The sequence below is a fragment of the Aspergillus caelatus genome (assembly GCF_009193585.1).
Source record: "Aspergillus caelatus strain CBS 763.97 unplaced genomic scaffold BDV27scaffold_233, whole genome shotgun sequence".
Taxonomy (NCBI): Eukaryota; Fungi; Ascomycota; class Eurotiomycetes; order Eurotiales; family Aspergillaceae; genus Aspergillus; species Aspergillus caelatus.
In genome coordinates, this window is record NW_022475496.1 from 1 (window position 1) to 24,509 (window position 24,509).

Genomic DNA, 24,509 nt, shown 5'->3' on the forward strand with positions numbered 1-24,509 from the left:
TTTTTTTTTTCCTCCCTTTCTCTCTTGCTGATGTTGTTGAGACCCAGCTAGCCAAATCAATGGCGAGTGAAAAGTGTCAAGCAATGAGCACGTCAACAGCACGGGAGGGTTTCAAATTTGATGCTAACGGGCCGCGATCTCTGGCGTTAGCAATACCTCAGTGTCAGACCTACTTGATCCTGTGACGAGTTTTTCTTTTTTTTTTTCTTTTTTTATTGCCTTTATTATTATTATTATTATATACATCCCTAAATCCATTGTCTTTCTACATGTGAATAGACACTCTTTTTTCCTAAACGTAAACATTTCCGCCTTAGATATATCTAGTGGCTTCTCGGCTGAGATAGATGAGATCTCAGCAAACACTATACATACTACGTTAGATTATGCTGTTTCTCAGCTCGGGATTTGGAATAATCCAATTCTTTCTCATCCGTATTCCGGTCATCCGCAAAGCCACCCGAGCTCGTTCCGGAACTAGTACGCGGTACTTTTTGATTTGGTTCGTACTAATGGGTCCGTCCATATCTCAAAGGCTTATATGTGGGGACCACGACAGGGATGCGCTAATTTGTCCAACTAGACTCTTCTTAGGTAACTACCATGTCCTCTGCCAATGCAAGGAAAAAGGAATTGAAAAGGGAAAAGTTATAAATGGAAAAGGGAAAGGCCGGACCGTAGTTCGAACTAGGAAACAGGGCCATACTAGGCCTGGAACGACTAGAGCTCAGGTACGAAAAAAATCATATCGATAATGATGATGATAATAATAATAATAATATCCAAGATCTTTAAACATATTAAGAATGAAGCCACAGTTACACGGCACGCTCCTCGTGTTGCCCTACCTCAAACGCTCAAGTTATCGCCACTCATCATGCGAGGGGGCCGTATTATCATCATCCCACAGTTACGTAGTAGTGGTAGTATACTTTTCGCCTAAGACAAAACTCTATGTATGGCAAAGACATATCTAGAATCAGAAAAAAGCAAAGAAAAGAAAAACTCCTAATAGTGGAGATCCCCTTCTGCAAGAAGATGGATCAGACTCAATCATTTCATTTGATAGCCGAGCGTTGGGTTCAGATGAACATATTGCATTGGATCAGCTACCGATGGCTTTACGATGTTAATTCTCCTTGTGATCGTGTTCGTGATGGGACTGTGGGTTAGACTTCCACTATTCTCTGAATAATTTTTATTTGTTTATTGTTTTTATTATTTTTAACTAGTTTCTCCCTAATCACACCGTATCTGGTGACTAGGCTGCTATGAAGGTAAAGCAAAACTGGATTGAGAATTTGTCAGTTTGATTTTTGTTTTTATTGATCTCTTTTATCTCTTTTCCCTCCCTCATCATGGTTAGGTAAACGAAGTCAAAGACAGATAGTCATTATAACAGTTCCAGCCACCCATGATAGTGAGTTCGCTGTGATTCGAAACCATAGCGTAGTCATGGTGGTGCATTCAGATTTTCTCGTGTGCCAGCGGGACGATAATTCATTTCGGATTCCTGTTCGGTCCTGTCGAGATGGCTTCGACTTCTCTTTGCTCTTCGAGGAAACAATTTTAGAAATATTACCTCTTGGGCTTATTCTTATAATCGCAACATATCGACTCTATCAACTGTTTCGAAAGCAACGCAAAGTGGTAACATCATGGCTGTTATGGGCAAAACTTGTATGTACATACAACTTCCTTGTTGGGACAATCGTGTCCCGTGATCGTTGACCTTTGACCTTTGTTTGTACTTGACGTGAACCCGCCACTTCTCTGCCACTAACCTCCCCATTAGACAACGTGGGCTCTTCTAGCGATTCTTCATCTTATCCTAATAGCACTATGGGCCATTCCAACAGCAAACCGAACGCAAGCCTCCATTGCTGCAAATGTGGTCTTGACTGTGGGTACATTGTTCCTCGGGATCCTCTCTTATGCGGAACATAATTATTCAGTCAGGCCCTCTCTTCTGCTGGGTATATACCTTTCCATCACTCTGCTTTTCGATATAGCAAAGACGAGGACGCTTTGGCTGCGCGATCTAGCGGAAATCAACAGGATAATTGCAATTCTTACTTCCGTAGCAGTAGGGGTGAAGGCCCTACTCCTCCTTCTTGAAACTGTGGAAAAGCGACGCATCCTCAAAGATGTCTACGCAAAATATCCACCTGAAGCTACAGGCGGTATCTTCAACAGATTCTTCTTTTGGTGGCTAAACCCTCTGTTCAAAACTGGATTCTCCAAGCTACTTTCGGTGGGGGATTTATATACACTTGACATGCAATTGACCTCCAAAACACTGCATAGCTCCTTGGAGACTATGTGGAACAACGGTAATAAGCCCTGGATGACTGACCAATTTACCCTACAGCAATCGGGCTGACGTTGGCCAGGGAACAAAAATTCATTGCTACTTGTTACATTCCGGACATTCAAATGGCAGCTTCTCTCAGCCGTGCTTCCGCGAGCTTGTCTCGCTGCCCTAAACATATGCCAGCCTCTGCTACTACATAGATCGCTTTCATTTTCGGTAGAGCCAGAAACCAATGCCACTACTAACATCGGTTACGGTTTGATTGGCGCCTATATCCTCGTGTATCTTGGGATGGCGGTCAGTATAGCACATACGTTCCACCAGAGTCCTCACTCTTGTTTGCTAATCTTTCCTTTTAGGTAACAATGGGCCAGTACCAACACATGACATATCGTACCATCACGATGGTGAGAGGTGCTGTGATCTCCATGGTGTACAGGAAAGCCACCACACTGAGCGTTGAAGATGCTGACCCCGCTTCATCTCTTACGCTGATGAGCGCTGATATAGAGAGGATTGTTCAAGGTTGGCAGACAATCCATGATATTTGGGGCAATGCCTTGGAAATAGGCATAGCCATTTTTCTCCTGGAACAGCAACTGGGGGTAGCTGCTGTGGTTGCCGTTGGTGTCGCTGTTGGTGAGTCTAGATTCACGCTATTTTATTGAGCAATGTGTTAATGCACACGGTTTCGGATAGTGGCGCTTGCTGGGTCACTAGTAAGTCTTGCGTTTGTGATGACGAGACAGGCTATGTGGCTCGAAGCAATCGAACGACGCATTTCATCTACCACATCAATGCTTGCCTCTATGAAAGGGATCAAGATGCTAGGTCTTAGTGACCTGCTTATGACATGCATTCATAACTTAAGGCTCGACGAGTTGAATATCTCGAGGAATTTCAGGAAGCTCTTAGTTTGGAATATGGCCTTTGGTATGTGTGATACGCCTGGCTTGTGGTGATTTGCTAATGGCTCCATGCAGCTTGGACAACTCGGATCTTCGCGCCAATATTCGCATTCGGGGCGTTTGTCGGTATCTCATATAAAAATGGAAATGATGCTGCTCTAAATACTTCGACAACTTACACCTCACTGTCATTGTTTGCTCTTTTAGCTGATCCACTTTTGAACCTGGTCATGGCTCTGATGACTTTCTTTGGGTCGGTTGGCTCCTTTCAAAGGATCCAGGAGTTCCTCGAGAAGAACGGCCATGTGGATTCTAGAGATAAGTCCAGGCCGCTCCAACTAGGGCCCGTTCAGGAATCCAAGAAACTGGCTTTTGTGGAAGACTCTGAGACCTTAACTGATGAGTCAAGCTCAGCTAAATCGGAGAAGGAGCCGACAGCTCTATCTGGGGACATGATCACAATCAAAAATGGAGCGTTTGGGTGGGATACTCAGAAAGAACCTCTGCTGAAAAGTTTGACAATCACAATCCCTCGTCAGACTTTTACCATGCTAGTGGGACCCTCTGGCTGTGGCAAGTCAACCCTTCTCAAAGCTATCCTTGGCGAAGTACCTTGCTTGAATGGTACCATAAGCTTATCATCTGAGCGTATTGCGTACTGTGATCAAACACCGTGGCATATGAATGGGTCTATCAAGCAGAGTATTGTGGCAATGTCTGGTTTAGACGAGGATTGGTATCTTTCAGTTATCTGCGCATGCGCCCTGGTTGAAGATTTCAAGCAATTACCGCGGGGAGACCAAACAATCATCGGAAGCAAGGGCATTGCCTTGAGTGGCGGACAAAGTCAGCGTATTGTGAGTAAACAGACGATCGGCAATTATCCCATCTCATCTCTAACGCTTCTGCTCTCAGGCACTAGCAAGGGCAGTATATGCCAGGAAAGATATCATAGTCTTGGATGATGTCTTTAGTAGTCTTGATGCGACAACAGAAGAGTTTATCTTCCAGTCTTTGATTGGTACACATGGCCTGCTTCGTTCAATCGGCTCAACTATTCTCCTTTCCTCATCTTCTGGTAAGCCATAGACCAAATATTGACCTCTTTCCTTTCCTGTCTATCAGCGCCATCCTAACGAGCTATACATATAGTCAAACGAGTCCCTTTCGCCGATCATATCATAGTGCTCGGGAATGAGGGCCATGTCATAGAACAGGGAAGCTTCAAAGCCCTTGATCTATCAGGCGGTTATATTTCAAGCTTCGCGTTAGGCCTACCAGAGCAAAACAACGCTGCGGAGAAGCCCAGTAGTTCAGCAAAGTCCGAGATCCAAGTGAGCTCTGTTGAACAGGACGAGGACGGCGACGTGGAAAGTCCTGGGGCGGGTGGCGACATTTCGATTTACTTGTATTATGTCAAGTCGATCGGCTGGCTCCCCACTCTTATATTTATTATCGCGATTACAGGGTTCGTTTTCTGTATATCATTTCCCAGTGAGTCCTATGTAACCCCCTGCTCTCCTTCAATGATTGAAGCATGCTTACCTATCATAAACAGGTATTTGGATGAACTGGTGGGCTAGTTCAAATGAAGCGGAGCCTGGGAAGCATACAGGCTACTACTTGGGAATTTATGCAATGCTTGGTGCTGTTGGCATGCTTTGTCTAATTGTCGGTTGCTGGTAAGTCACTGATCACTGCTTCCCTCGCACTATGCTATTCTTGAACACTAACCGCGGGCTCTTTCAGGCAAATGATCATTACTATGGTGCCTAGATCTGGAGAAAACTTTCACAGAAAGCTCTTAAGTACAGTTTTAAGGTACTTTGTATCACTTCCGTGTTTAATATTGTTTTTCTAATGACCTCTACAGCGCACCAATGTTGTACTTCTCGAAAACAGATAGCGGCGCCATTCTTAATCGATTCAGCCAAGATTTACAACTCATTGACATGGAACTTCCAGTTGCTGCTATTAATACATTCGTCAGTAAGTCATCTTCACAGGATTATAATAGTCTGCCAAACTTCGGCGGGGGATCATTACTTATAATTGTGCAATCTTTAGCATTCGTCCTCTGCATATGTCAAATGGTATTTATTGGAATAGCCTCAAAATACGCGGCCATCTCCTTCCCGGCGGTCATTCTAGCGGTTTACTGCATACAGAAAATATATCTTCGCACCTCACGACAATTGCGATTCCTGGATCTTGAAGCCAAGGCGCCTCTGTACTCTCACTTTGCTGACTGCCTCGGTGGTTTGGTGACATTAAGGGCGTTTGGCTGGCAGCAGGCTATGGAAGAGAAGAATCACGAACTGCTTGACTATTCACAGAGGCCATTTTACCTTTTGTATGCCATTCAACGCTGGCTTACACTCACCTTGGATCTTGTAGTCGCCGGGATTGCAGTTTTGTTGATTGTCCTAGTTGTGGTACTACGTGGGTCTATGAGTGCAGGCTACGTGGGTGTAGCCTTACTCAATGTCATCCTGTTCAGCCAGAGTATCAAACTGCTGGTAACGTTCTGGACCAATCTTGAGACTCACATCGGCTCCATCTTGCGTGTTAAGATGTTCTCTGAAAATGTACCTTCAGAGAATCTGCCCACAGAAAACGACAACTTGCCACCGGACTGGCCATCGCAAGGAAACTTAATATTTGACTCCATCAGTGCAGAGTATAGGTAAGCACATGCAGGATTACACACCAGTGTTCACAGCACTAACACAAAGCCATATTAAGACCGTCGGAGCCGGTTCTCAGCGATGTATCTTTGTCTATTCAAGCGGGCGAAAAAGTGGGGATCTGCGGCAGGACTGGCAGGTGAGATCGGCTTCATGTCTTTCCGACGCTGTACTGTGACTTATAACTTTTTGGTAGTGGAAAAACCTCCCTCTTAATGAGTGTCTTCCGGATGGTTGAGCTCAGTTCTGGAAGCATCCGGATTGACGGCGTCGATATATCGAAGGTGCCACGGCAAGAAGTACGCTCCCGCATCAATGGGGTCGCTCAAAGCCCCTTGTTGATAAGGGGCAGTGTCCGAGAGAATATCGATCCAACAGGCTGTCACACTGACAAGTCCATAATGGAAGCCCTCAGAACCGTTCAGCTCTCTTCCAAGGTCCAGGACAACGGTGGCCTAAGCACCGAAGTTGACGAACTATTCCTGTCTCACGGGCAAAAGCAGCTCTTCTGTCTCGCTCGAGCAATCCTGCGCCAAGGCAACATTCTCGTCCTCGACGAAGCCACCAGCAGGTACGCATTGCACTTAGAGAATATGGTGTGTATCAAATACTTACATATCTCCCCTTTAGTGTCGATACCGTAACAGACGAGATCATGCAACAAGTTATCCGGGAAAAGTTCAGCAACCACACAATCCTCACTGTTGCCCACAAGCTTGAAACAATCCTCGACTATGACAAGATTATCGTGCTGGATGCCGGCCGCATAGTTGAGTCCGGCAGTCCTTATGCTCTTCTAGCTTCGGATACCTCGCATTTCAGCAAATTATACGCAAGCTCGATGATGGAGGAAGCCGAGTAAATGACTTACATACATTTGCGAGATACCCGCACAAAATAGTTGCTTTCACATAATTATTAATAGTTTCCCTAATATATAATTTACAGTTGTTTAATGAGTTTTGCCCATCAGCCAGGTGCTGTACCTGATGTGAACATTGAATATCTGAGCCATCGTCTAGCTATGCTTATTCATAAAGTTGTAGTAGTTACTAACTAGTGATTCAGTAGTTATTAACTGAATCTCAAACATTAAATAACATACACCTAACATTACCAGCCAAATCCTCATCCCGCAAACCGCAAACCTTGAGTACCGACCGACTGTACCCATAAGCGAGAGATTGTATATGCTCGCATATACACTAACAGTGACATACAATAAGAAACTTCTCTAGCGAGCAAGACTCTCTTCGAGTCCTAACTCTAAAGACAAAATCGCATATCTCCCTGACTCCAAATTTCTGGTTCATAATATAAACTATATTATAATTATACATGGTTTTTTTATAGGGGCATTCCTGCTGAAGTACTCTGCGATGGAGATAATCAGTCTCGAACTCGATGCACCTCTCCCTGAGCCATTTCTTGGACGTGTCCACGCCGTAACCGTGCAGTCCCTCCAACGGAGCGATGGAGTTGATGATGTTGCGGACTTCGCCGTGAGTGGCGTTGATTTTTAGTTCTTTTTTCCCAGGTGTAGTGGTCGTACACGTAACAAGAGTGACACCACAGCGGGGAGAAGATGTCCTTGATTGAATCGAGTTTGTTCCTGGGTCAGGTCTAACTGGGAGCGGAATTCTATGCATTAGTTGTGTATGGTCCTTTATAAAAGGGTGGATGAAGACAAGGAGGGCAGGGTTAGTTATGGCCAGTCGATATCGCCAATGCGATCATGGAGATAATCTTCCATGTTCTTGTCGAGTTCGGGGGTTTCAGCCAATTCTTTTTCAATGCAGTCACACATTTGGGACCCAATTTCGGATCTGCCATGGTGACAGTCTTCATGATTTTTTGGCAGCAGACTCTTGAAATTATTCTGGCCAGATTGGGTTGTTGAATCTGGAGTCTTTGGGAATGCCAGTATCAATCTGGGCTCCAATCTAGATCATCTTTCCCTTTAATTTATTTTGTTATGAAGGCAAGAGCGGTCGAAGTTGACCCTACGCACCATTTCCGCAATCTCCGACTACATACCTTCATACAAACTCAAAATCTCATTGAGATACGCTAGAATGGGGAGCTGGTCCGGAAGACTCTCTGCATATATGGTTAGCGGCGAAGTTGGCAGTTCAGGGCCAGGCTGCCCTGGATGGTCCCAACATGAAAACATCGATCTGGGTTTGGTTACAAGCATCGTCTGCGCGCTGGGCGTACTTGCTGATGTGGGGTGGAATAGTTAAAAAAAAAAAAAAAAAAAAAAGTATGCTGGCTTGTTCGTCCAAAACTCAGGGTTCATTTCTTCGGAGTGCTCGCGGAATGCCATAGTTTCCTGACATAAGTAGACATTATAGATTGAATGTAGCATTTACATACAATCGATTGAGTAAGTTGGAAGGATTTCAGAGAAGGAAGATACATTCTTAGGTGACACGTAGGTTTCTGTCCAATGCTCGTCCGGTAGTGCTGAAGAATCATCGCCACTAGACTCTGCTGGGCCGTAACATCCCGCAAAAGTGTTCCTTTTTGTATGGTACGGTAAACCCCCCCCCCCCCCCTGGGGGATTTTACCAGAGAGCTCCTCAGCTTGGTCTCAGATTTGGCGACGAATGGTAGATGTAAGGGCTCCCGAGAGGAACAGCAGCACTCGGCCAAGAGCTCAATTAATATGCCAACCCCAGTTCCGTCCATGATGACATGGTTGAAGCAGACACATGCTACCAGCCCATCGAACAAGAGATTTGCTTGGAATCGAACTACTGGCCTTGAATCTGAGGACGACACGAATGCTGGGACCGGGGAAAACGAACGATCCAAATCATAACTAAGGCTGGCCGACGGAGGGCAAGCTCCGCTCATAAATGTCGTCGTAAAACATCGCGCGGTGATGTCGGATCTGTAGCCTCGGAACATTTTCCCGAGACCCTACGTTTTCTTTTGCCTGGAATCCTGAAGGGCGGACCAACTTCGCCTGTAAGAAATGGAAGACTAGAAAACTAGTTTACTCACACCATCTCGTAGACTCGGAATAGCGCTTTCAAGAATTTGTTAAACGGAGTGATAGAATAACAAGTATGTACATACATACAAAGTAGACCTGTAGTATGTACAGTACTCTACTACTAGTAGATTATGTGGGGCACTCACTGTCCGTGGGGTCAAACCCGATCTCGGGAACGATTGTATTTCCCTAGTACGTATCGTAATGAAATTTATAATACTCCGCATTATACAGGGAGAAATTTGTATCAAAATATAGTTTCAGTGATAGGATGTCCCCGGCTAAAGAGAAGAAATCGGACAACTAGGGGGAAAAACAAGTCTCCATTTCCTTGTACCACCAGATGGTTTAAAACAGAGAAGCCTAGCCTAGAATACAAATGCAGTCCAGAGTCTGAGATAGATGAAAGGAAAAGAACAATATGCAAGAGATTAAACCAGAAATCATGGATACTCATCTAAGGCTCGACCTAGAGTCGCATCGTATCATCGTTATCTGCCTCATTGGCATCAAGAACTCCGAACTCCCAATCACCTCTCTCAATCCTACTGATCCGATCCAGCTCGGACTGGTACTCGCGACGTAAATGGTCGAGCGTCACGATGACACGCCGTCGGGGAGCATGGCTGCCGATTGTAGAGACAGAAGACCTGCTATCTCTGCGACCGGATGGTACGATTGCGGTGGCACTAGAACTGAGTCTGCGCTTGGAGCCATAGGGTGTGGGTGAGTTCACATCAACTTCGTCCATGAATACATTCCCGTCATCGTCTGCTTGCAGACTACGGCGTCGATCTGCGAACGGGGCGGCGGTTACACCGGAGTCTTCCTTCTCGACTAAAATATAGGCTTCGCTCTTCTCCACGCAGCCAAGCAGGTTGATTAACGATAGGAGTTCGGTTCTAATCTCCTTGCTTTCGAGATCATCTTCCTCCGTAGGCTGGGTGCCATCAGTATCGCGGTTCTTGCTCAGCACCAGATGAGAGGGAGGAGCATCCCGGGCATTGCGGAGGCGCTGCACGTTTCGATACGCGATCTCGGCGGCCCCACGGTAATCGCCCCGTGCGATACGGTATGCCTGTAGAACTCTCTGGTAATCAGGTGTGCTGCTTCCAGTATCTAAGAGAGAACTGAAAGTCGTCTGTTTCCGAGCAAGTGAGGCCAGTGTATCGTCCACGTAGGAAGCGATATTTGGAATGAGTGCCGTCGGAAAGTAGAGGATTTGCTGAAGTCCACAAGTGCCTGGTCCGGATGCAACCAGTATACTCGAGACTAGGGAGCTGAGAGCGGACTTCTGCAGTGCAAAGTCCTTGTATCGAGATAGCGCAGAATATGCTTGGTCAAACTGACAATTCTGCAACGACGCATAGAACAATCGCGAAAGAAGGTCTGTGCGCAAGATGTTGTATTCTGGATCTTGGTCATTGTGATTTTCACTCGCAAGTGCCTGCAATGCAAGGCGTGCGAAGTCAGCAACGTGAGAAAACGAGCGAGCTTGCTCGAAGATGGTCAATATATGTTGAAAATATTTTGGAAGGCCATTGTGGAACGAGTCCACTGAGACAATATCCAGCAGCGTCGACGACATTTCATGCAAGTTACCGAGAGGTTTGCCGCACGCTGAAGACAAGGTCAGATAATCTGTTCTAAGAAAATGTGGGTGGGAGACTTACAGAGGAGATATGCAGCCTTGCGGAAATACAAGGCCGCAGTGTCGAATTCAGACATAGCCACATACAGACGACCTTTCACATATGTCGCCCAAGAAGTGCTTGGCTGGAAACGAAGGAAGTCCCAAGCAAGATCAATGTTGTTCTTTGCAATGAGATCACATTGAATGTAAACCAGGGCGTTTGGAAAAGCTACTTCGCCTTGGCGTGTGACCCAGGACAGAACATCATGGATTCCCAGCGTTAGAGTATAGCTTTGAGGTAGACCGATAATCTGCCGGGGTTTGATATCACTAGCAAACAAGTCCTCTAGAATAGTTGCCATTCTTGAGCCTGTGGTCTTCGAAGCCGAGTCCTTCAAAGAGAACTGTGACGCTGATTGGTCATCTGAGGTATTTATAGGCCTATCAAGACATTTCCGGGTGTTTGAGCTGAGCCAGGCCATCATCTCATACTCTCTTAACAATGTTATTAGCGAACCGAACAAGTCCACGGCATCGAACTCAGATGTGTCTTCTTGCTGAACCTCACCGTCCACAAAAACTACGAGGACTAAGAGGTCGATGAGGAGCTGACGTGTATATAGTATCGCCTCCTGCACGCCATTCACAGTAACCTTCACTCCGAAGTGGGTCGCCAAAAGGTCTGAATCCTTTCCGGGGAACCCAAGTGGGATCGTGTCTATGATGGTGTAGAAAACATTGTTCGGCAGATTGTAGATGTTCAGATACCCATCCATAGCCGCAAGCAGACCGTCATAGGTCTTGTTAGAAATCTGTTCGCCAAAGTCGCAACGATCACGGAAAGCGTCCATCCTGTCCTGAACAGACGAGGATGGATCAGTGAATAGCTCTGCTTCAAGAGCATTTTGACAAGCTGCATTAAGTTCAGCTGGGAACCTTCTTCTGAACCCGGAGGCAACTGTTATCAGTCGAGAAGCTTGCTCGAACATATTTCCAATCTCCTCATCCAGGTTCCTGTGCCTCCAGCGATCCGCAATTTTGTGTCCTTCGGTGCGAAGTTCAGCACCCGAGTTATGCAAAAGCAACTCGGTTGAGCTGCATTCCCTGATCACTGCGCAGCTATCTGAGAGGAGCAGCCATGGAGTCTCATAGTAGCTGTCATAAAGAAGAGAAACAGGCTCGAATCGCCTCTTATTAATATCTTCCGCAATCTGCCAAAACTGGCGCCACTTTGCGTCTGTATCCGTGCGATACCTAGCGAAATCCATCTCGTCATCGGCATACTTCCGAAGCGATACAGTGGCAGCGATAGTAGAGCAGAGTCGCTCAGTTAGTGATGCACTTTTCTTTAGAACATTGGAAGAGAGGGGCCGGAGCGCCTCCTGATAAACCGCTAGGGAAGTCTCAAGCACCTCGGGCGAATACTTGTTGGGTTGTAAAAGGAACTTCAGCCACTTCTCTGTCGGGTCCACCACGTCGGAGAATGCCATAGGCGGCGGAGGCTCCTGTCCGCGAGTGTCGATCGCCGTCGACACCCAATTGGTATTCCAGTCTCTCACTAGAGTTTCGAAACTGAAATGTAGCGTGTAAAGCTGATAGACGCCGCTGTTTCTCCAAAGGACCCAGAGTTCCATTCCTTTCCCTTCTTCAGCCGGCTTGAGCTGGAAATCTATAATACTCCAGAACACACTCCCCGTCGAATCAGGGTCTAAGGGCCGCAGCGGAGCATCTGGAAAGAGATCTTCGATGACGAGCGGCGATGTCAAGCCTCCCTTTACAGCCCAGAACTTGAAACGTCCATCTTCAAAAGGCGAATATGTGATAATGTAATACCGATATGCCCCGTCCAGAGCTCTCTCCACGTTGAACACACGGATGAAGGATGAATCAGCCGGGTTTAATGTATACGACAGCGAATCTGGCTCTTGCACTTCACGGCCTAGCAGGTCAGTCGTGGCAGCTAGCTTGTTTGTAGCTAGGTTCCAAATCTTTAAAGTGTGATTCAAACAGACAGCGAAAGCGTAAGTCTGATCAGATGTCGTGGCGATCGCATTTGCCAGGTTTGTGTCGAGATTGCGTCCTTTGTATTTAATTGAAGGTTGCGCGTGCCACCTAACCAATCCGCGGATAGAGGCACCCCAAGTTCTCTCGTCGAAGGTAAGAGGGGACCAATTTGAGCCTGGGAATCAATTGAATTAGCATTCTCAATTCCCCTTTGTCAATTTCAGAGCGAAACATGGAGCATTACCATCATCGCCCGATCTCCGGGTTAGGCGCAGAAGTGCGCCATTATCGAGGGAGATGAACAGCTCAAGCGGACTGCTAGCATGCAATCGATGGGGGTAGGAGAACGACAAGGGAGCCGGCACACAGCTCTTGCACCAGTCCGATACATTGTTATCAATCGCACTTGTTCTGCGGAAAAATTCGGGACGCAAACTCAAGGTGTAAAGCTGCTTGGAGGCCGTGATCACGAAAACGCTCAGCACTTCATGATCTTCTAAGTCTGAGAAGTCAACACATGAAGGAAGAATCTCTTCTTGAAAATCCAAGCGTATGGTATTGTTGTACACAGAATGCTCGATGCCGCCCTTCGTCAAATCGACACATTGAATCTCAAGCACCTTGCTGTCATTGACAACCCTCCATAGGAACGATCGGGGATAGACACTGCGTTTGCGAAAGTAGACTGAGCCCTGGCTCGAGAGATATCGTCTAGAGAATTCCTCCTCATCTTTCGCTATCGGTTCGTCTGCGCCTACAGAGGAGGATATAGAGAATCGCGCTCGGCTTTGCGTACTCGTATGTGTTGGAATCTGGATGTTGACGACGGCGTTCGATGAGTACGGCCGAAGGTCGACCTTGGTGTCTTTATAAATTTTCGCCATGTCGAATTAACGAGGGACCACCTTCCACTAATTTGTAAAATTGGTCACTTCAAGTCTCCATGGCCGATTGTCGCAAGTAAGTGGAATGTCGCAGCCCGTGGAGTTGGAAGAGGGAAGCTCCGAAGCTCTGTTCAGAAAAAACACGGTCTTGGCGCCAGCCTTAGCAACGCGCATCCACCGCCTTTGGAGATTTACAAGTTTGATGGAAGGAGGGAACAAATCGTTCGAAATGATATTGTTGGAAGAAAGGCCCTATGTTCTTCATATATATAAATCATGGTTCTTATTTCAAGTGATTAACTTTTTATCTCAATTAACACATAATATCTAACACAATACCACAAACACCATATGCTATCAAAATCAAGATACTAAACAATATGTACTAATCTAATGAACAAAGAAAGTAAGAAACATATACCGATCGTGGTATCATAAGTAATTCATATAGCTGCATCGCTCCTCAATTATTCTCCAAGTCCTTGGGGCTAGGATCCCCAATACCATCTTCATTGATGGCAAAAAGACAGTCACTCTCGGGCAGACAGGGACTGTCATAGATCTTGCACACTCGGGTCTCTCCTCTCCCCTTTTTCAGGCTCAGTCTGGTCGTGCTGGCGTGCGCGATAATGTTTCCACCAATTGGCTTTTTGGGGTCTGGATTGAACATCGCACTCGGGCCGCCGTCGACTTGAGCGACGACCTGGTTTGTGATGACGACGGCAATACCAAATTCATCCGCCAAGCGCTGCAAGGTACGCATGAATTTAGCCAGATGTGTTTGCCGAGTTGATAGTTCACCTCGGCCGTTGAAATCTGTCCGATACAGCGATGTAGCGGAGTCGACGACAAGAAGCGAGAAACGAGTTTCGCACATCATTTGAGATGCCTGGTTTAGCAGCTGGAGCTGGTGATCTGAGTTATAGGCGCGGGCGTAGGCCACATTATCAAGCACCTCTTCCCCGACAAGTCCGTATCGTTGAGCAACTGCCAACAGACGCACCGGTCGAAATGTTCCTTCGGTATCAATGTAAAGACACTTCCCTTCCCCACCACCCATGTCGAATGGCAGCTGGCAAGTCACCGCAAGCGTGTGGCAAATTTGACTTTTACCTGTCCTAAATTCTCCGAATATCTCGGTGATAGATCCGGTTTCTATACCACCGCCTAGGAGAGTATCCAATTGCTTGGATCCTGTTGTGATCGATATGAGCTCGCTTCGACGAGCATGCATTTCCGTTGCAGTGGTGAAACCCATTGGCACAAGCTTGGCAGCTATTTATCAGATATAATCAGCATGGATCTTTACAAACGACTGAGCTCCATGAGTTGAGATGACTAACCTTCAACCAAAACCTTGGTGGCCTTCTGCTCAGAGATACCTTTGATCTGTTCCAGTAGACGCTTCGGTCTATGATGTACCACCAACGCCAACGTCAGTATCACCTTAATATCTCCATTTTTGGTGCAGCAGCAAGCTTGTTTAAGCATTCGAGAGGAAAGACGTACGTATATGCAATTGATTCGACAGTGTGATAGCCGGCGTCGACAAACAATTTGATATCTCTTCCCGTTAAACCCGCAACACCCTATCAAGTCATGGTCAGTACGGGTCATTGGAAGGGCTTTTTTTTGCTAAGACAAGCGTGTAATGCTGTATTATGTGGACAATAGAGATCCTCACTTCTAAAGCTGAAAGTGGCGTGGGCGCTCCGGGCCCGGGGAGTCCACTATCATCATATTCATTCTGAGTATCCATATCCGCTGTCATTTTCAATCAGGTAGGCAAGTGAAGTGTCCCTCTGGCCAGCTCCAAGAGTGATAGCAAGCAACTGTTACTGGTCTTGCACAGTCTTCTCAGCGCGACAGTACGCGTTCTATTGTGACTGTGGGTAGATTCTGCGCTAGGGGTGTTTCTTCTCGGACAAATATCCTAAAGACTGCTCAGTAGCCACCGATTTGAAAACAATAGAAGTCTTATTTAAGACTCGCAAGACGGTCAATGTGGCAAAACGGCGTCTGACTGTTCGGCGATACACAATTTGTTTGAGGTTCTGGACGCGTCGAAGCCGTCACGAGGTCACGTGTGCCAGGCACATAAGGCTGCTGCCTTATGTCAAGAGGTACGCCTACAATTACGCAACTCTATATTGGAACAATAATGCACGTAAACATGAGACGGGCCTTAATGTGTGGGTCATGAGCTTGCTTCATTACGTTTTGTTTCATTGAGTCCGAAAAGTCTCTTGACGGTTATCAACCGATACAACGAACATTTTTCCACGTTAACAGTATAGTTGTATCGCCCCACAGTGGAATGATCATTATGCGTCGCAGAGCTTCCCAGAGCGCAATTGAGGCAAGGCCGACGAGACAGATGGCTGTATCCAACAGGAAAGAATGAAAATCTTCAAGGCTGATAATTCACGCTCTGGGGCACATTACATGACCAACTGATAATAGCATATAATCCCTTTTTTTCGGGAAAGTAAACAATGGAACTATTCAATCAACGGATTGCATGGTTTGGCCTATGCATCGATGGATCTGGGATGAGTTCCTTTTGACGACCATCAACAGACTCCGAAGAATTGGATTGCAACTGAAACATTTCGATCGGGCGTGCGTGGACATTTTCGTCGAACAATCTGCTAATCCTGCGCCTAAACTCTTCGGAGGAAGTTCGCGGATGGGCTCCTATGGAAGCTCGTCAGTTTCGGCATCCTGTTACCACAAATCTCCTATGCACCCTAATCTCGCAAACTAGGATGAAGTCGTGGGCTTACCTTCAACGCCTGACGTTCGCTTGTCAAAAGGCTTGCTGATCCATGAGCCACGAGAGCTGAGTCGTAGCTTTGATCGGGCAACATCCGAGTCAGCTACATCATGGGACTTACCGACTGGTTGAACATCTGATTGGCGAGATTTTTTTGCATGCAGAGTGTCGGGGTAAAGACTATCCGATGATTCGGCCCTAATATCGGAAACTGCTGGAGCCCATCTGGGACCTGACTGGATTGATAGAGACACCGGCATGTATGTTTGAGAAGGCCTCTGTACCATACTTGTTGGGCTCGCGGGAAGCTGCGTCAGGGCCGGTCCAGCGCTTTCGTGCCTAGTTGGTGTATTAGGTTCCATCGGAGACTCCTGGCCTGGTGTCCAGATGCCTTCCACAAGAATGCCTCGCTCTAAAGCTCTAGCACCGAACGGCACCTCATTCGTTTCTGACAGCATCGGATGTTGCTCCGCATCCTGCATTGTCTTCCAATGCGCATCTTCAGCGGCATGTTTCCTGGTGGCCCGTCTGTTGTAGAAAAGGACGCAGAGCGAATAAATAAGCACGAGAACCTTGTCATATCAGTGGTGATCCTAGTACCGTGGGGTTCGTCACATTACGAGAAGGCCCGCGAGCACCTATATAAGTCGTCATTAGCAACGCCCCAGTTTCATATTCCGTCATTGCATCCGTACAAAACTAAGCTTCTGCCACAATGCCCAATCCACCCAAAACCGCATGGTGAAGCCGGATTTGGCAGACGGGCAAGGTGTGAGACTAGTGCCCTAAGACAGGAATTAGAAGCAAGTAGCGGAGATTGAACTATGTTCACTGACTGGCCAATATGTGGACGAGGGCTCTTGTCCGGTCAGCCTATCAACTAGTGGTGAAGAGGAAAGCTGTGGTTTGGGGCGAATTACTCTAAGGCTATAGTGCAGATCCAGTCCTCAGCCAAGGGGGGTAAAAGCAGGAAACTAGCTGTCATGGAAGTGACAGTGTGACACTCTAATTTCAGAACACTGGTGGAAAGTGCAAACGCGGCGTATGTGAGGCCAGGATCGGACAGAAAAATGGAAAGCACATCTGACTGATACTTCCTCTTCTGTTGGAGCATGTAATATGTGTCACTTGGGTACATTTTCAAGAACTACTTGTAAATGCATCGTAAGACCTGGCCTATGGTGATGCAATATATAAGGGGTGTTGAAGAACTATAAAACAAATAAGTCGTTATAAATACCACTGGTGAAAGTACAGTTGGGCAGAAAAGAAAGGTGCTGTGACTAGATATAAATGTGGCATAGGAAGACAATGTGAACGAAAACAGGGCGCAAAATTGTAATGGAAAAAAAAGAAGAGAGATGTAGTTGTCCAGCCAAGTAGCCAATTTCCCTGTAACGGGTCAGTGTATTCTGGCGACGCCACCCCAGGGTGGAGATGTCTCTGCAGAATTGCTTCCCTCAAGAATCATCTCCATTGCTTAGCGCGTTGTAGCGATCGTGGATTACTCGCACGAGTACAACGACGACCCCAGGATTCGTACCAGGCACCGGTCCCGCTGGTGCGGAGAACCTAAGCAAGGTTATCGTCTTAGCGGCTGACCTCCCACTAGTTTATCCATGACAGATTAAAGATGTTAGAAATTGCTTTAAAATATAACCTGTATTGCTCACTTTTTAAAATCATGTGTCGAGTGTTTTTGGCCATGCATCGAGGTTACGGTAAACACAATGTATGGTGAGCAAAGAATTTTTTTTTTGTTGTGGTCTTTTGTGTGTGTTTTTGTTTTTTTAGATTACAGAACTTCAAACAGAACTTTTCCCTCATATATGAGACATATACCCTCATCCAAACTCTCGTTCAAAGCAAATACCAAACATGAACCCAAACTCATCAACTAAAGCAGCTCCATACGCATGTCAAACTTCTCCGTTTGCCCTCTTCTTCACCCATTTATGAGTCAAGCAGAAGACACCTCAGTTCTTGTTATGCTTGCACTCCCTCGTCAGACGCCATCCCAGGCGGCAGACACCCGAGCAACACTCTTCATTGGCGGCACACAGCTGCTTGTAAGGCTTGCATGACGGGGGGTTGGCTCCGCCTGCAGTACGGCACTGTCCACCCAGGCACGTTTGACCCCGGCGGCAGTCTTTATCAGCCAGGCAGCCAAGAATGCAACGGCCGGCACTGCACAGGTAGCCAAGATCACAGTCCAGGTCGGAGCGGCATTTGCCCCTACGGCGCCAGTTCAAACCGTCGGTGGAGACCTCATCGTCGTCACTGGTGACTGAGTCGTCACTGGGGGCGCTCTCTCCATTCTTGTTCTCAGTGGGTGCCTTGTCGCCTGTAACGGCTGTATCGGTTGCATTTGCTGCTACAGTAGTAATAGGGACATCATCACGACGCCAAATAGTAACATTGGCGGGGCTGCGTGGAGTGGATAGGGCAACAGCAGAGGCTACCTCGACGGTGGCAGCGGCCAGAACAGTAAAGGTAAGAAGACGGACCATTTTGATAACTGCAGAGTATTTTGCTTTGAGCAGGTTGTTTGTAAGACAGGGTATTGTAGCTTGATGAGGAGAAAGAAGTGTCTGTAGGTAGCTGATATTGGTTGGAGGTATGCTTGAAAGTTGCAGGTAGTTGTGAAGAAGAAAGCAGAAAAGATGGCGAGGGATGGTATAAGTACTCTGACTCAAGTGGAAAACTAGCTGTCGTTACCGTGGTTAATGGCGTAGGCAGCTGCGTGAAAAACCTATACAAATGACTATATCGTGTCATCATACGCTGCTGTAGACTGCGCACGCGATGTTCAGGCAGCTTCGTGATGTGGTTTCGAGAACAGATGTGGCAATGGAATCTACAATTCAGACGGCCCCTCAGGAAGGAGAAGACAGTGAGACATGTTATATTGGACATCTAATATCTTTGCTTATCCTTGATATAATATTTGAATCTACGCATGCATTGGTATGCTATGAAGTTTCAACAGCTCGAGATGTAGAGGAAGTCTTTCGGTAATAAGTAGGTAGAGGATCATGTGTCCTAGAGACTTTTGCAGCACTACACCAACGGATAGTTCAACACATCATCGTGAATTTGTCAACTCCTGAACGGGACTAAGAAGCAGGCAGGCGTGACATTATGTAGTGATATGATTTATTATCAGAATGGGCGAATTATAGGTAGTACCAAGGCGAGCTACAGTGTAGCTACCATGTTTAAGTTTTCCAAGTTATAGTAATATTGTGTAGAGTACAACCTGAAGCCCTAATTTATATTTCTGAGATGACTGGATCACACCTAATACAAGAATCTAATATCCTAAAAAAACCGCGGCTAGCTACATTACCACTTTTACAAAACAGCGAGTTCCCATCCAGTATAACTGATATGTTATCGAGGAAAGCAGTAGATATAGAGTACTTTGCTTGTAGTAAGCACAAGGTTGTGCTACTCTATAGGTATGCTCAGCGCGTTATGAAGTTCACACCAGAACCAACCAATCCAATTGCCCCCCACACTTGGCTAGTGGGCCCTTAATTTACATTAGATAAATTATCCTACTGGGATCGTCGTTCCCTTACATCAAACGGATAAATCACCATTTCATTATTTGTACCGCCGCCGAGGCGCCGATCATGTGAGGTTGCGTCTCTTGACTTTGACCACTCGTACGATCCATTTAAACCCTCTCTACCTTACCCTCTGTACCCATTGTCGCCTCGGTAGGGCAGTGCAATTCCCTTTTACACAATTCAAAAAATTTCCCCCACGACCTCTTTACTCTAAATATGACCCCGTTCCGCAACTTCCTCACCAAAAAGTCCGCGGCGCCTAATGGCGGGGAAGCCGATAACGTTAGTCGCTTGCCCGCAGACAGCCATCATTCATCGCCCTTAAATATCAGGAAAAGCACCGACAATGGACCTCCTGAATATAAACTGAGTGGTATGTTCTTCTTTCTGCTTGCAATGGATATAGACGCCGCTAATATTTGTCCGCGAAACAGTGGTCGACGATAATGGAGCCTATCTTCCGGTAATTCAACAACCCCTCAACCACGTGCTGGTGTTGCATCTTTTGCGCTGCGGCTAAACATCTACCAATAGCCATCTCCGCCGGAAAAACAGAGCTTCTGGCGCAGGTACCCAGGCTCCAATAAATCCTCGAACCATCGTGACCTCGTCGACGAGAATGAGCCGTTCTCAATATCCCGCGAATCCTTCGATTCGTATCGCCGGTCATTTGTGAGTTTCTTACCCACCCCGGGAGATGTTTGAGAGGGTCTGACGCATAACTAATTCCAGGATATATCTGCCCGGTCACCTATAAATCATAGCGACGCAATGCCCTCTCGCACCTCGCTTGACTCGCGTTTCTCCCGTCTATCGTCACCATACGTAAAGGGTCCCCAAAAGCAACCCACATCGATGGAAGAAGAACAATTCGATGATGTTGGACTCGATGACGACAACGAAGCCAAGCCGAAAAAGAAGGGTTTATTCTCGCGACTCGGCGACTTCACAAATGACAGTCAAACATCAAGCAACTCTAAACTAGGCTTTCACATCCCGGGCAGAAAACGGGGACAGAGCAATGTAGGATCTGAATTGGGCTCTATGAAGTCGCCGCCAACCGTAGAGTCGGAGTTACGTGATGCGTGAGATCCTCGCAACTATGGTATATTTGGGTAATGAATGGGGTAGGCGTTCGGGGAATTGATCAGGGTTTCTTCCCGATCGACTACTAATACAAGCGCTTTGATTTGGATTCTTGCGCGCTGGATGGCCGAAGCACCATTGCTACGCATACATACGGCCTAATTGATTGTATGATTTTCTTTGTGTTGTACTCAGATAATAGAGTTCGAGTTCCTTGAAAAATTTCCAACGACTTCCTTTCGCCACCCATACTCAATCCACGGGAACAGTGATTACTCCGTAAGAGGCACTGTAACCTTAGGCCCTTATCGCAAATCAAAGGCCTTATCAGTAAAGTGCAAACAAGGCAAACTTGCCGACCGCCCCAGGTCTTCGGAGCAAAAAAAAAAAAAAAAAAAAAGAAATATCCGCAGCGGTAATCCAAACGAAAAGGAAAATTCCAGCGGGTGACGTACTGAATTCGCTCACCAGGAAGTTCTCAAAACATCCGATTTCGGTTTTCTTGGAACTGGAAAAGAGGAAAAGCAAGGAACCATTATAGTCATGGTCGGAGTAAAGCGTCCTGTGGACGCCGGCGACGAGCGCAAGGGAAAACGGACGAAGACTAAGACACCAACCGTGCCGACGAAGAAAGCCAAAGCTGCACCTGAGAAGAAATCTAGCTCGAAGAGCGTGACGAAGAAGAGCTCAAAGCCCGAGAAGAAGGATAAAAAGGCTTCCAAGAAGGTTGAAGAGGAGGAAGATGACGATGATTTCGATCTGGACGATGTTGAAGACTCAGATATTGATGAACTGGACGATGTCGAGGATGAGGATGTTGATATGAATGATGGAGGCGACAGTGATGACGAAGATGAAGAGGAGGAGGAGCCGAAGAAGCCTGCAGAAAACGCAGAAGCTGCGAAAAGTATGATAACGAGGCTTTTCACCCGAAATATTGGATATCAAGCTGACTGTTTACCTTTTGCAGACAAGACATCCTCGCGCGAATCGCATGCAAAGCAAAAGGCTCTCTTGCAGGAGCGCAAAGCTGCAAAGCCCAATGCCGATATGATTCAACGCTCCAAGCAGCTGTGGGAGCGTCTGCGCCGAAAGTCACATGTTCCGCTTGAAGAGAGAAAGAAACTCATTGCCGAACTTTTTGATATCATCACCGGACGAGTGAGAGACTTCGTCTTCAAGCACGATTCGGTTCGTGTTATTCAGACTGCCTTGAAGTACGCAAATATCGAGCAACGGAAGCAGATTGCGCGAGAGTTGAAGGGTCACTACAATGAGCTTGCGCAGAGCCGCTATGCTAAGTTTTTGATTGGTAAACTGATCGTCCACGGTGATACTGAGATTCGGGACTTGATCATCCCAGAGTTCTATGGTCACGCCAAGCGCCTCATCCGACACCCCGAAGCATCTTGGATTTTGGACGATGTTTACCGGCAGGTTGCGACGAAGGAGCAGAAAGCAAAGCTTCTTCGCGAGTGGTATGGTGTGGAATTTGGTATTTTCAAGGAGGAGAAGGGGAAGGTGCCAACTGCAGAGCTTTCTGAGATTCTTAAAGAGAGCCCAGAGAAGAGGGGACCTATCATGCATTTTCTTCATGAACTTGTCAACCAGCTGATCCAGAAGCGTACGACTGGATTCACAATGCTGCATGACGCCATGTTGCAATATTTCCTCAACACAAAGCCTGGCAGCTCGGAGGCCAATGAGTTTATCGAGCTGCTCAAGGGTGACGAAGAAGGTGACCTGGTCAAGAATTTGGCGTTCACCCAGTCTGGCTCGCGTTTGATGTGCCTGAGCTTGGCATACTCCAGCGCTAAAGACCGCAAACTGCTTATGCGGTTCTACAAGGACACCGTCAAGGTAATGGCTGGTGACCTCTACGGCCATATGGTTCTCTTGGCAGCATATGAAGTTATCGATGACACTAAGCTTACAGCGAAGTCGATCTACCCGGAGCTACTAAACCAAGGCGGCGACGCGGAGGCACGGAATGAAGAGCTACTTTACCAGGTCAACGATTTGACAGCCCGTATCGCTATCCTGTTTCCATTTGCGGGAGACCGGACCAAGTGGCTATTGCCCGAGATTGATCAGGGAGTTTTGAAGGAAGTTCGTGAGATTCGTCAGGAGACTTCGAAGAAGGACCCATCTGTCCGACGCCAAGAATTGGTCAAGGCTGCGTCACCAACCCTGCTTGAGTTCATTGCAGCCCGCGCAGACTCTCTCTTGGAGACAAGCTTCGGATGTCAGTTTATTGCCGAGGTTCTCTTTGATGCCGACGGGGACAAGAGTGACGCTCTCTCTGCTGTCGCGGTTGCTGCCAAAACTCGTTCTGACACCAAAGATTTGCCTTTTGTTGGACGGCTACTGAAATCCCTCGTTCAAGGAGGTCGGTTCAACAGTGCTGAGAAAGTGGTCGAGAAGGTGCAGCCTCCGTTAAACTTCCACGGGCTGCTGTATGAACAAATTCAGGAGGAGACTATGTCATGGGCCACCGGATCCAATGTGTTTGTGGTTGTGGCCCTAACGGAATCCGATGAGTTTGAGAAGAAGGCTGAATTGTTGAAGACTTTGAAGAAGGGTAAGAAGGCTCTGCAACAGGCCGCTGCCGAGCCTGGGAAGGATGGAAAGAAGAAATCAAGCCCAACCAGCAGCGGTGCTAAGTTGCTCCTGGAAAAGATCTAGACTCGATGAACTATGTTTGGGGCCTATCTTTTGACGGGCAACAAGCGAACCCGTATAATATTGGTTGGGGCATTGATTGGTTCTGGGAACTCAATCATTCCCGTTCTCACTTTGTGATATATCTTCGCGCTGGCATTTCTTATCTGTACAGGGTCTGGGAGTATAGGGCCATGAAGTCATAAAAAAAGCAATCAATTTTTTCCTTACTGTTCAATACGAATTATCCCCAGCGTAGTCGACTGATATCTACGAATCACTAGTCACCTTGGAGGCTTGTTTGAATATAGCAAATATAATTAAGGACGTTGGAACCAGGTGAATTGTAATATCTATCTGACAGTATAGAAGGAAATTTTCTCGAATAGGTATATTGATACCGAGGCTAAAGCATCACGGGAACCATTGGAACGACAACCCTAAGGCATCCGTCCATGGATCAGCCCCGAGTCATTTCAGGGGTACAAACAAGTCAAAGGTACATAACGGTAACAAAAAAGGGAAAAAAAAAAAAAAAAAAAGTCGGAGATAGGAAGTAAGAAACTAGGTAACTGTGGTCAACTTATAATAACTCGAGTGAGAAGATAAAAATATGAAAATATGAAAAGACACTGGAATAGTGCAAAAGTTATGTATGAAAAAAAGAGTCTTTCTCTGGCTTGCATGGCGCCATAAAAGTGAGCATGAGCATCTCTTTAAATGATGATCTCCGCCTGCAGGTGATTTAAGGTTTGTCCAGTGGCTTGTTTTAATATTATTACTTGCTATTAGATATAGATTCTTCCTGGTCTCAAGGCCTGTACCCTTTGTGTTGACGATGCAGGGCAGTGTAATGCATGATATGATATGCAACTCTCCTCTCTTATTTCATAAGTCATTTTGATCCACCTCCTGGGGAGATTTTCCCCCCCTCCCCAACATCCAAGATAGGGTCAATAGTTAGCACAATTTCGGTAAGA

At 46.6% G+C, this 24,509-nt stretch overlaps 7 protein-coding genes across 7 annotated transcripts; 3 read left to right on the top strand and 4 right to left on the bottom strand.

Annotated features, from left to right (window-relative positions):
• The first annotated feature begins 1,080 nt into the window (after positions 1–1,080).
• On the top strand, positions 1,081–6,926 carry abcB (putative ABC multidrug transporter). Its single transcript, XM_032068482.1, has 15 exons — positions 1,081–1,680; positions 1,796–2,333; positions 2,394–2,611; positions 2,674–2,953; positions 3,014–3,247; positions 3,298–4,079; positions 4,138–4,300; positions 4,375–4,716; positions 4,781–4,904; positions 4,972–5,043; positions 5,096–5,211; positions 5,290–5,908; positions 5,968–6,048; positions 6,106–6,480; positions 6,540–6,926. Exons 1-15 carry the CDS (start codon positions 1,456–1,458, stop codon positions 6,769–6,771), a joined length of 4,401 nt encoding a protein of 1,466 aa, XP_031923084.1. The 5' UTR covers positions 1,081–1,455; the 3' UTR covers positions 6,772–6,926.
• Positions 6,927–9,078: 2,152 nt separating this feature from the next.
• BDV27DRAFT_46569 (nucleoporin Nup120/160) lies at positions 9,079–13,522 on the bottom strand. Its single transcript, XM_032076696.1, has 3 exons — positions 12,792–13,522; positions 10,584–12,722; positions 9,079–10,530 (listed from the first exon to the last, which is right to left on the bottom strand). The coding sequence occupies exons 1-3, from the start codon at positions 13,429–13,431 to the stop codon at positions 9,380–9,382; spliced, it is 3,930 nt and encodes a 1,309-aa protein (XP_031923085.1). The 5' UTR covers positions 13,432–13,522; the 3' UTR covers positions 9,079–9,379.
• A 210-nt stretch (positions 13,523–13,732) lies between these two features.
• BDV27DRAFT_46570 (recombinase RAD51) lies at positions 13,733–15,533 on the bottom strand. The gene is made up of 4 exons (XM_032076697.1): positions 15,116–15,533; positions 14,941–15,020; positions 14,775–14,842; positions 13,733–14,706 (listed from the first exon to the last, which is right to left on the bottom strand). The coding sequence occupies exons 1-4, from the start codon at positions 15,200–15,202 to the stop codon at positions 13,895–13,897; spliced, it is 1,047 nt and encodes a 348-aa protein (XP_031923086.1). The 5' UTR covers positions 15,203–15,533; the 3' UTR covers positions 13,733–13,894.
• Positions 15,534–15,615: 82 nt separating this feature from the next.
• On the bottom strand, positions 15,616–17,424 carry BDV27DRAFT_135224 (uncharacterized protein). The gene has a single exon (XM_032068483.1). The coding sequence runs from the start codon at positions 16,687–16,689 to the stop codon at positions 16,195–16,197; it is 495 nt and encodes a 164-aa protein (XP_031923087.1). The 5' UTR covers positions 16,690–17,424; the 3' UTR covers positions 15,616–16,194.
• A 759-nt stretch (positions 17,425–18,183) lies between these two features.
• On the bottom strand, positions 18,184–18,717 carry BDV27DRAFT_162071 (uncharacterized protein; the record flags this gene model as incomplete). Its single annotated transcript, XM_032073326.1, has 1 exon — positions 18,184–18,717. The coding sequence occupies one exon, from the start codon at positions 18,715–18,717 to the stop codon at positions 18,184–18,186; it is 534 nt and encodes a 177-aa protein (XP_031923088.1).
• A 1,150-nt stretch (positions 18,718–19,867) lies between these two features.
• On the top strand, positions 19,868–21,090 carry BDV27DRAFT_135225 (uncharacterized protein). Its single transcript, XM_032068484.1, has 4 exons — positions 19,868–20,155; positions 20,217–20,245; positions 20,317–20,454; positions 20,515–21,090. The coding sequence occupies exons 1-4, from the start codon at positions 19,999–20,001 to the stop codon at positions 20,869–20,871; spliced, it is 681 nt and encodes a 226-aa protein (XP_031923089.1). The 5' UTR covers positions 19,868–19,998; the 3' UTR covers positions 20,872–21,090.
• Positions 21,091–21,304: 214 nt separating this feature from the next.
• Positions 21,305–23,768, top strand: BDV27DRAFT_135226 (uncharacterized protein). The gene is made up of 2 exons (XM_032068485.1): positions 21,305–21,775; positions 21,839–23,768. Exons 1-2 carry the CDS (start codon positions 21,412–21,414, stop codon positions 23,551–23,553), a joined length of 2,079 nt encoding a protein of 692 aa, XP_031923090.1. The 5' UTR covers positions 21,305–21,411; the 3' UTR covers positions 23,554–23,768.
• The last annotated feature ends 741 nt before the right edge of the window (positions 23,769–24,509 follow it).